This window comes from Buceros rhinoceros, unplaced genomic scaffold (assembly GCF_000710305.1).
Source record: "Buceros rhinoceros silvestris isolate BGI_N320 unplaced genomic scaffold, ASM71030v1 scaffold7925, whole genome shotgun sequence".
In the NCBI taxonomy this organism is placed as follows: domain Eukaryota; kingdom Metazoa; phylum Chordata; class Aves; order Bucerotiformes; family Bucerotidae; genus Buceros; species Buceros rhinoceros.
This window is the reverse complement of record NW_010412373.1, coordinates 51,100-61,776: the sequence shown is the minus strand read 5'-3', so window position 1 is coordinate 61,776 and position 10,677 is coordinate 51,100. Positions and strand designations below refer to the sequence as shown.

At 46.6% G+C, this 10,677-nt stretch overlaps 1 protein-coding gene across 1 annotated transcript in view; it reads right to left on the bottom strand.

Annotated features, from left to right (window-relative positions):
* Positions 1–10,677, bottom strand: part of ARPP21 (cAMP-regulated phosphoprotein, 21kDa) — a 97,874-nt gene that overhangs the window by 67,823 nt on the left and 19,374 nt on the right. The window contains exons 11-12 of the mRNA XM_010136378.1: positions 3,816–3,924; positions 1,924–2,025 (exon numbers count right to left, since the gene is read on the bottom strand). Of these exons, the coding sequence (XP_010134680.1) occupies positions 1,924–2,025; positions 3,816–3,924 (211 nt within the window). The remainder of the gene's footprint in view (positions 1–1,923; positions 2,026–3,815; positions 3,925–10,677) is intronic.

Below are 10,677 nucleotides of genomic sequence, written 5' to 3'. Positions count from 1 at the left end.
AAAAACCGAAAAAAAAAAAAAAAAAAGAATGCCACTGTCCACCACCACAACCCCTGACATCACCACAAGAAGACCTCACAGCTGCGAGGAGTGCTCCACTCAGAACAGCTCAGCTAAGACCTCTACCCCTGTCACTGTCACCAGCACAGCCTGCCAACGCTCCCTGCACCCTGATGCTCACAAACGCCTGCAAGAGCAGAGAGAGAGCGCAAATGAGTGGATATGAGAGAGAGAGGGAGAGACACCTAACGCTGCTGCTCGTTACAGATGCTCGCTCCCAATCCGTTTCAAATGCCTGCCACAAACCACACCGTTCCACTCGGAGACACTAACAGGACGGACCACACCACCGCCTCCTGCTGCGGGCGATGAAACCTCTCCCTGCTCGCCTGTCTTTGAAGGGGTCTGAAGATAACAGCAGCAGGGCAGGGGGGGAGCGAGGGTCAGCACGCTTCTCCGGCCACCTCCACTCCCCAGCCTGGCATTTCCAGCCGCTGCTTGTGGTAGAAACAACATTATTTTGGCAACAGCTTTCCATACAGTATTTTTACTTTGCCTCATTTGAAGTCTGCTGCAAAACCCAAAGATAGTTTTGCACAAGCTCCTTTGTAATAACTCGCCAGAAAAGGCAACTGCCATACAGGAAAAAGGTTGCAAAGAGGCTTTTGCAGCCTTTCAACGAGTCGGTGACTCTACCACACAAACTATGTGACAGTACTTACACCAGACCCACTTGCTGAAGGCAAAATGTAAACCCAAAGGCCTCTGCTTTTACTGGAATTGTCTCAGTCAAGAAAGAAAAAGCGAGGCTAAAAACAGTTCGATGCGGCAAAGTACTTATTAAAAAGCAAAATTACTTCTCACGAGTGAGACAACACAGACCTTAAAACTATACCACGTACTCTGCTAGAAAGGTGACGTGGATGTGCGCCCCTCCAAAACCAGAGCGAAATAAAAGAATATCTGAAAGAGTATTATCAGCCCTGCAGCGTAGGAACAGTTTAATTTAAAAGGACACTGCCAAATAATGGTTTCCAGCTTTAACTGAGTTTATTCCTGTATCCCTCCAAGCGGCAGAGCTCCCAGTGAGATCTCAGATAAAACAGTACAATGTCAGCTTTTTTCTTTTTTTTCCTTTTAGGAGCCCGTCATTACAGTATTACAGCAAATCATAATTCTTTTTCTTCCTTTTTTCAGAAACAGAAGGTCTTGCTCCTAGATGTTTCCTGTTTCAGTGTTTTCCTCTAGCAACGCAGCTCGTTGTGGAAGTTCTGGTTTTTTGGTAAAAGCAGGAATTACAATGCCTATTTCTTTTTGTTCATTTCAGAATAAAATCACCGACAACGCGACCGACTCTTTCTGATGGCAGAAACGCGGTTCCTTAATCGGTTGTTTCAAAAAACTTGCTCAACTCCATGTTTAACCTCTGGCTTTTCTTTGTTCTTAAGCATCTTGGTGCTACAGCACTGGTCCAAAGAAACAGAACCATGAGGAAGCGCTCAAGAAGGACACTTAAAAATCTGATCTGGCCTGAAACAAATACGAAATAACAGAGCTCTGAAATTATTGGGAGTGTCCATTTAAATCACTGCTCTTCGGTTGGCCAAAAAAGAAGGGGGGGAAGGGGAAACAAACCAGAAGGAAACCTAGACCACACAGACACGAACATTCAAAGAGACAGGATAAGCACTCCCCAGACAACATGCTGGGCCTCATCTCTCCTCTACCCTTCTCCCTGCGACTCTCATCACCTCCTTCTCCAGAAGCTGACCTCCTCACCTCTCAAGCTCCTCTCAGCCCTTCCCTGTCGCCTCCAGCTCTGCGGGGCAAGTCTGGCTGCGGTGGTCGTGTCGGAGGGGGGCAAGACTGTCTGACTACCGGCGAACGTATGGCACTAAAGAGGCAATGAAAACAACTACTCACATCTTGTGCAAATATTCTCTCCCTCACTCTCTGATACTCCTCTTCTCTCTCTTCAATTGATTTACTTCGTCTGTCATCTCTAAATGGAAGAATTCTGTTTTGCTGAGCAGAAAGAAAACCAGGAGGGTTATATAAGTTGAGCTGTTAAAAACTGCCATTAAGTAACTGTCAGCTGAGAATAATAAATGTTCACTCAAACAAATGAAGCATGAAAACGATAGCTGTCACTCCTGCACGAAGCGCCCTGTGGGGCTGGGCACCCGAGGGCTTCACTGGGTACCGCATGGGGGTTCCTTGAGCGGGTGGCCAAAACAAGGCTTTTGTGCACCCGCTGTCCTAAAATCGGGTGTTCTCAGCCCAAGCCTAAGTGCCACTGCTCTCGACTACAAAGATTTCTCGACTCTCCTATGGCTCTGAGGAGGAGGAGGGCCAGCAGCGCTGCACTATCTATGAAATAGAGGAAGAAGAGGGAGACCAGGCTGCAAGAACTAAACTGCAATCCCTAGAAGAAACCCACTAAAGTCAAGGTGTACAAGGAGAAGTCTCAAAGACTTGGCATGACAGTTTTAACCATTTCCACTCCATCAGGAACCCTCAACTTCAGTTTTGCTGGGAGAAGAAGGGCCATTTGTGCCTCTTGGTAAACTGAGGTGCAGGAAACGGATGCGCCATGGGAGGGAGGAGAGGAGGAGAGGACCCCCAGCAAGAAACACTTCACTGGCAATTGGATTTTGAGTACTGCTCCTTCTCCCCCTGCACCCCAGCACCTCAGGAGATAGGTCACGCTGCTTCCCTCTGGCTGGTCCCCATGGTCAGCACACCCTGAAAATGCTGAGGGTTTGTTTGCCAAGCCAGAACTGGCACGTCTACTAGGTACAACTGAAGAGTCAAGGGGAAAAAAGGAAAAATACAAGAAAAAAAGAAAGGAAAAATCAGTCCTCTACTGAAATCGTGGAGGGTGGCAACGAGAGACTCACTGGCAGGTCCCTCCCCAAGTATCACCTAGGCAACGAAAGCGTACGCTGTCGTCTTACCTGTGAGAATTTTCTCATAAAGCAACTCATGTCAGAACCCTTTTTGACTTTTTTTTTTTGTGTTAATATATTCCACGTACACAGCTTGCACTGGATCGAAACAGCACAACACCCGCTTTTAAAGGCAGCACAAACACACACGCTTCCCTGGCGCTCCCCTACTCGTTGGGTTCACCTCGGGGGTCAGGTCGTGTTATGGCACAGGCAACACAGAGGGGGAACGTCTGCCACAGGACATGCACGACAAGCAAGTAGAAGTTGCACAGACACTAAAAGGTGGTGAGGGCACAGGAGGAGGGAGGGAACTGTAAGATGAGACTGATTTCTTTTTGGTCAAAACTTAATTTAGGGTGGTTTTAAAAAAAATAAATCAACCTGGCCTCAGTCACATGTTTGTTTGGGGCATTTATTTATTTTATTTTGATTTTTTTTTTCTTTCTCCTTTTTGGGCTACATCACTTTATCATCGGTCCGTACTAAAATGGAACTCTGGATGGGGGCGACGGGAAGAGGGAGCTGTAAAGGGAGCGGAACTGCCATAGTTAGGCGAGACATGGAGAAATGCGACTGACACAGCCTTCCACGCAGCCCGGAGCCGCCGGCATTCCCCCTCCCGTGGGCATGCAGCAAGTCCTGCGCCAAGCAAACTGCCCATGCAAACCCACACACTGCCATGGCTGAAGCGGCCACGCCGGGGCTCGATGCTACCCACGGGGGTACGTATGCCAAAGGAGGTGGGGAGCAGGGCAGGAGGGAGGGGAGGAGGAGGAGAGCAACAACAAAAGAACAACAATAACATCAGTCAGCCCACCTTCAAAAACAGAACAAATTTCAGCAACTCTCGAACCGAGAACCAACCTGATTGTCTTCTTTATCAATACTAGAGTTATCTCGCTTCAAGATAAATCGCTTCTGGGATTCTTCACCTTTTTCATCTTTTAAATGTTCAGAAAACCTTTGCTCTGGTCTGCCAGCAAAGTAAAACATAGCAATAAAAAAATCTTTCTTTTGGTTCTGCTGCGATCTTTATTTCTCAGTGCTCTTTGTTTTCACAGAAGCATTCAGCGCAAAAGCAGTTAACATTCGCGGTCATGGCGAGACGCTGCCTATAGCTGTCTGAGGCCGCTGGGTCCCAGCGAACTGTTATTGCTATAAATAGCTTTTGTTGTTGTTGTTGTTGTGTAGCAAGGAGCGGGAATCCAAAGTCTCAGTCACTGAAATATTTAGACTCTCCTCACTGTGACTGAGGGGCAGGGAAAAAAAACAAATTAACACACTGTATGTTAATTTGCTTCCTTTGGTAGCTGCGACCTCTGGCAACGGTGCCGCTTGGTGAAGCCTACCTGCCTTTAAAAGGAAGGGAAACCTGACAGCGGCCTTCAAACCACGAGTTTCCTCACTCCCACTAAACAAACCCAGGAATGGGAGGGACCGAGGGTGTTTTGCTTCAACAAAGTATTATCTCATCACCATCAAGCAGGGAGAATCCTCCAGACCAGTCATGGAGCGTCAATCAGTTCATCGGTTTAAACCATCCAGGCACTTATTTGTTTTTAAAAGCCAAACCCCACTCCTTAAAAGCTCATTTTCAGGTTCATAAGCTGGTGGGATGCTGTCCCACATTCTCACCTTGTGCTAAAACCAAAGCAGCATCTCACGTCACCGAGCTGGTCACTGCCAGCGCTTTGTAGCTGCCAACGAACAACAACACTCCCGCCCGCACTACTCCCAGCCCCAAACCCACAATGTTTTCCCCCACCGCTGTCAAGAGGGTGAGCAACAGCCTCGAGAACTGAGCTGGGATTCTCACCCAGCGGAGGGGCTGCTAACGCTGCCTTTAAAAAGCACTAATACGCCACGTCACAGCGTGACGTTTCCGTCGGGGAACACACACCTTGTGCTCTGTGCTGAAAGAGCCGCTACCAGCAGTACTGGTAGGAGACGCTCACGTCCAGAGACCTACAGGCACGACACGAAGCTTCCACTGGCATCAAGCGACTGATCGTGAAGAAATCAAAAGGTAGAACTTACAGAGGTCAGTGACTTTGCAAATCAAAGTCCTCCACAAACTTTAGAATAAAAACCTCAGCTTCGTCTTACGTCAGACTGGAAAATTAAAGCAGATGTGTAAACCAGCCATCACTCTGTTGTTACAGCACTTATCTAATTAGCAGTGGATTTCAAAGCACGGTACAGCACATGTTCGTGTCACAGTTCCAGTCCGTTACAATTCACTGTCAGATGTGCAGGAAACATCTGTAATGACCCATCAGCACTACAGTACTAACAGGCAGCAGCTCTCCTGCCTCTCTTTCTGGGGGAATTCGAAGGACTCCCGCTTCTGCTCGCAATTCGCATTTGTGTGACAAAGCGACAAAACATAGCGGCACCGTTTCTACAGCTAGGGAGAATTCAAGAAACCTTTGTCCATCACCCGTAGGTGGGAGCACTAACAGACAGAGGGCCCAGCGCAGGAACATCAGCGAACTCTCCGGATGCCCCACCAGCCTTCTCTTGGGGAAGCCCCGAGGACCACAGCTCTCTGCCCAGTTTTCCAACCTAAGGGGCCTTTCCTGATGTTTCCTCCTAAACAGTAAGGCTCCAAAGCCCCGTTAACGGATCGCTAGGTGGGTTATTCTGCCTTTGCTCCCATAAAGGAGCACAGTGCTGGCACAGCCAGAAGCGAAGAGTCATTCCCTCAAACACTCTGCTTTGACAGGACCAGCTGAGGAATGTTGTTTTCCTGGTTTTACATCCTAAAGCACAAACAGAATTTCGGCAACTGTACTATCAGTGTGAAATTTATCGTCATGAACTACCTGCTGAGCATCTAATAAACCATATACCCAGTATAAATAAATAACTGGGGTTCCAAAACGCAGAGGGGAAAAAAAAGTAATCAAACTTTAGAGAGGAAAAAAACTTGAAAAGCAATTTGGGAAAGTATCTCCTCCAACTACTAACTTACATAATAACATACTTCATAGCATTATTTTCTTTAACCTGTTTTCACTTCATTTACTATTTATAAAACGCTTCCACTTATCAGAAGAGAATAGGAGAAGCTTTTTGTGTCTGTGTTTTCTATTGTAAAAATGTATTATCAGGAGGATACAGACAACAACCAGCATTTAAAACCAGTCAGCGGGACCAAACGCTCTAATCACTTGGGTAGAGGAGGGGTTGACTCTGCAAAGATCTGGCTCTGGTCCTCTGATGGAAGTCAGTGCCAGTTCCACCTTCGCCGCTTTAAAGCTCCCTGTAACGCGTTTGCTAAAAGGAAGCAGAGACGCCGTGGTCCCTCTTGAGAAATCGGCTGCGTTAGGCTATACATTTGCAGGAGAATCAGCTGCTTGAAGGTGGAAGAAATTTGTGTGTCCGTTTGAGTAAGATGCAGTATACTGCCAACACACTCATGCAGTCTGTAATGACGGGACTGCAGAGAGAGTGATTCATCTCACGTGAGTCCTGCATCGGTAACAATCACATTTGCTTCTCTTCGGCGCTTTCTGAGCCCTGATGCTGTCAGCTGTACAGTCTGCACAGTGCACCGAACTGTGTTCTTGCATACAAGGGAAGGAATTAATTTATCAAGCTTGCTTTCAGTAAATTAAGACCTTAACTCAAGCCAAAGCATGGTTTGTAATTATTATTACATGTAAAATCAGGAACTTTTTCACTATAACCACACTGGGCAGTTATAGTGAATTTACACCTTTGAATCCTAACCTCAAGCCCTAATACTCCAAAAAAAAAAAAAAACCAACCAACTTCAAATACCCTTTTAATCAATAGGATCTTTGCAATTTGGAGACTGCCCTGAGGAAACTGGAAAGTATGACCCAATTATACCTTTAAAAGGCTCAGAAACCACCACAGGCAGAGGGAGAAATCACACGGGCCAAGAAGATGTAAAGTTTTGGGGGGTTTATGCTTGGCTTTATTTAATATAAGGGGGTTTTGGACAAGTGACCCCCAAAAGTCCCTTCCAACCTCAACCATGCTGCTGTTTTGTGAAACACTGAGTCAGATATAAAGCAACACATCTAGAGCAGAACAAAGCTCCATCACTACCTCTTTCGGCTGCTTTTTGTGTCTGCTTTTTCCTTCACAAGTTGGCCATGACCATTTACCTTTCTCATTTTACAGTCATCTGCAAGTCCTTACCTAAGCAAGGCCCCAACAGTGACACTTTTCTGGACTCATTCTTTACCAGGAAGCCTATATTTTTGCAACAAGTAAAGCTGGCATAAGCAGCAAAATATTTCTGTGTGTCAGAAAGAAAAAAAAAAGCTAAGACTGTGATAGCAACATCTGTTACCAGATTTTTTTTCTTCCTACTGTCATGGTTTTAATGTGAGCTACTTTCATTCACTTCAGTAGAATTCCTCTCAATTTCGACAGAAAACAGAGTTCACCCCTCAGGCATGGGGTTTTTTTTTTTTTTTACATTCTCTTGAAAAACTCCCCATTACGTGCTCATGTAATGCTGCTGATTCCAGATCAAACATTGTCAGCAGTTACAAAAGAAACCCTCAAAACCCTGAAGTACCCTAAGCAGGTATTCGCTATTTAATCGACTTACAGATTTTAAAAATAGGTAGCAGCTCTCAGGACACACGGACTGTTCCCAGGGAGCAAACTAACGCAGTTTCACAGACCTCTACTTGCATGGGAGATAAGAAATGAAATACCGGGGTGGGGTGGGGAAAATCTGCGCTCATTTAAAACAAGTCAGTTAGCTCTGAAATAACTGCCTAAGAAGCAGGAAACGGAGATACCACACCAAAAGGACAAATGGCAAGAGACAGGCATGAGCTTTGAGCGTTGCGGCTCCGAAGGCTTGGTCGCTGCAGCAGCGGAGCGCAGAGCCTGGGGTTGTCAGGGCTGACTTACACACAGCACGTAAATCTTTATTATGAGCCACATGCTCCTGACAGCGCCGCGGCGAAGAACAGGCTGCTGGCAAGAGGCCTTTCAAAAGAAGCAACCACCTCCCCACGTGTGGAAAAACACGTAGAGTTTAAAAATGCAGCAAGTGCTGCAGCGCATGCCGTCTGCGAAGCTGCCCAGGTGATAGCGAGGTGCTGTCTGAAGGAACGGAATATCAAAGCGCATCAAAAGTGGCGATCGCCGCGGCATGCACGGCTCAAAAAATAAACTTTGCACTTGCAACGCGACGTTCATTTAACGCACCTAAGGGGGGACGGCGCGTTCGCACCACACCTGAATGAAGGGCAGCACAAAGCCAGAGATGGGCAGGGGAGTGGGGCACGAAACGGGCCAAACGCCACCCCTGGGTACCCACAGGATCGTCACCTGGCAAACACCACCAATAACCGACAAAACGCTCTTACGCACGGATGCCGTCGGGAGAGCAGCGGGACAGTGAGAGCACCACTGCTGCTGCTGGATTCAGAGAAGTTGTGACAATTCAGGGCCCTCTCACGCAGCTGTTCTGATGCTTTAACGGAGTTTTCTTGTTATTTGCACTTAATTAAACCGCCAGCTCAGTCCACCATCACGTTGGCCTCTATTTTGAAGGCACGCTGTGACACAGTATGGTGGCTTTTCTTGCTTTAGTGGTTTGTGAATATCTATATCTGCCTGCTGTGATTTTTTTTTTTTTTTTTTTGTTTAAGAGGGGGGCTCCCCTAGGGGTCCACATCACGGTGTGGTTTTTGTTTTGTTTTGTTTTGGTTTGGTTTTGTTCTGTGATTTTTTTTTTTTTTTTTTGGTTTATGCTGGAGGCTCTCCTAGGGCTCCACATCACCACCACAGCAAAACTGTGTCAACATCACTCTTTCTTCACTTTACCTTGTGAGGAAAAACTATTATCATCAGTACAAAAGACTGTTCTGACTGTGGGAGCATGGGAACATCCATATTCTGAGGACGTTTGAGAATTCACAGAACTCTGAAGCAAATATCATCACTGTCAAAAGCCCCCACCTTAATGATGAAAAGCAGAATTCCAGCCCTACAGGTTGAATTATTTGATTAAATTCTCTCAGGAGAATGTTTTTTAAGAATGAGGGCCTGGAATTACAGCCTTCAAATCAGTTTCATGCAGTCAGGGTCTGATGCGTGCTAACGCAGTTTCATCAAGACAGAGTGGGAATTTAAATACAGATAATTGTTAAAGTACAGTGCAGTTATATTACCACAACTCCACGCTTAAAACCACTCAAGAAGGCATTTCAAGCCTTTGAAGGCAAATGCCTCATTAACAGATTGCTGCTTTTACACTATGAGTCACTAAGAACTTCTGCTACGATGATAAAAGCACATTAAAAGCCATCAAAAATCAACCCTGTACAAGACAGTTCCTGCAAGGCGCTGCCTTCTCTGTAGCGCGGGGGGAAAAAAACCCTCAAATACCAAATTCACATTTTCCCTGGTTAAAGACTGCGTATTTAACATCTTGTTCGGAACAGCACCTGGACTCTAAACATGTTCTGTATTTATCACTCAACGAGGATGGGAGAAGCCACAAGCTATTTTGACAGACGCTCTCCCCCTCTAACTGGGGTTGCAGGTAAGTCTGAAATGAAGAGCCAGTAGCGCCACAGGGAAGCAACATCTCCCTGCGTTTCTCTCTCAGCGAATGTGAGGTTTACGCTGTCACTCTTGCCCACCTTGCTCGGTCCCAGTAACCCAGCAGCACCATTTCAGCGGGGCTGGCACCAGCGGCATTTCCCATTATTACCATCACGGTGAAGCTGAAGGCTGCGGGATGGGCAGAGTCGATGCACACCGAATCTTTCCCATGTCGAGGTATTCTGCACGCGGACCAGGCAGAGGGCCAGATCCTGAAGGCTTTCCAAGTACATAGTGTGTAGAGAACCTGGTCTAGCGTTGAGGCGTCCTCACACAACTCACGACCCTCACAAGCTTTCCTAAAGCTTAATTCCAGAAAGTCATCCCTTTTTAACGCATGAATGGAACACCACAATACATCTTGATTCCCTGAGTACAAGCATCAACATTTGGTCGAGCATTTTGGGGCCAGAACATGGGAATCTAGCTCTGAACCCAGGGCAGAGCCAGCAGGCCACGGCTGCGCTGGAACACCAGCTCTTCTGCTAGATGGGGCTGAAGCGCCGCATCCTGTCTCACACAGGGACCAGTTCAGGAGCTTCAAAATGCTCTACCGTCCTCCCGTGATCAAACTAAGATTATTTCTGCGCCTGAGGGACCTGCTTCTCCTGCTCCCACTCTCCTGGATATCTTGTCTATTGAGACCGAACATCTTGCACAGCACCAATTGATTTCCAGCTAGTAGAGGGAGGCTCTAAGTAGCAGCATAGCTTATTAGGAAATTCATTAATATTTGATTTTAAGGATGTGGCAGAGTCTGTGACTGAAAACTACAGTGTTGCATAACTGCCGTGATCTATTTAATATTACATTTTTCTGTCTTAGAAGTTAAAAAACTAACAAGGGAGAGGAAAAGGAAGCAGATTCAAGATTTGACGACCGCCAGCAAAGGCAAGATGGCTCCCCAAAAGCCAACAAGCTAATGAAGAAATTATTAGTCCTCTTGGAACGCCATCCTCCAAACAATCACAGGGGCTGTTTCAGATTTCTAGGTCTCCCTCCAGCGATCTGGAAGTCTAAGTGACCCAACAGCATCTTGATTAATTGGCACCTTCCTGCCAGATGCTGGACCAGCGCATGGAGACGCCTAAATCAAATTACCTACTTCCGTAGCACGCTC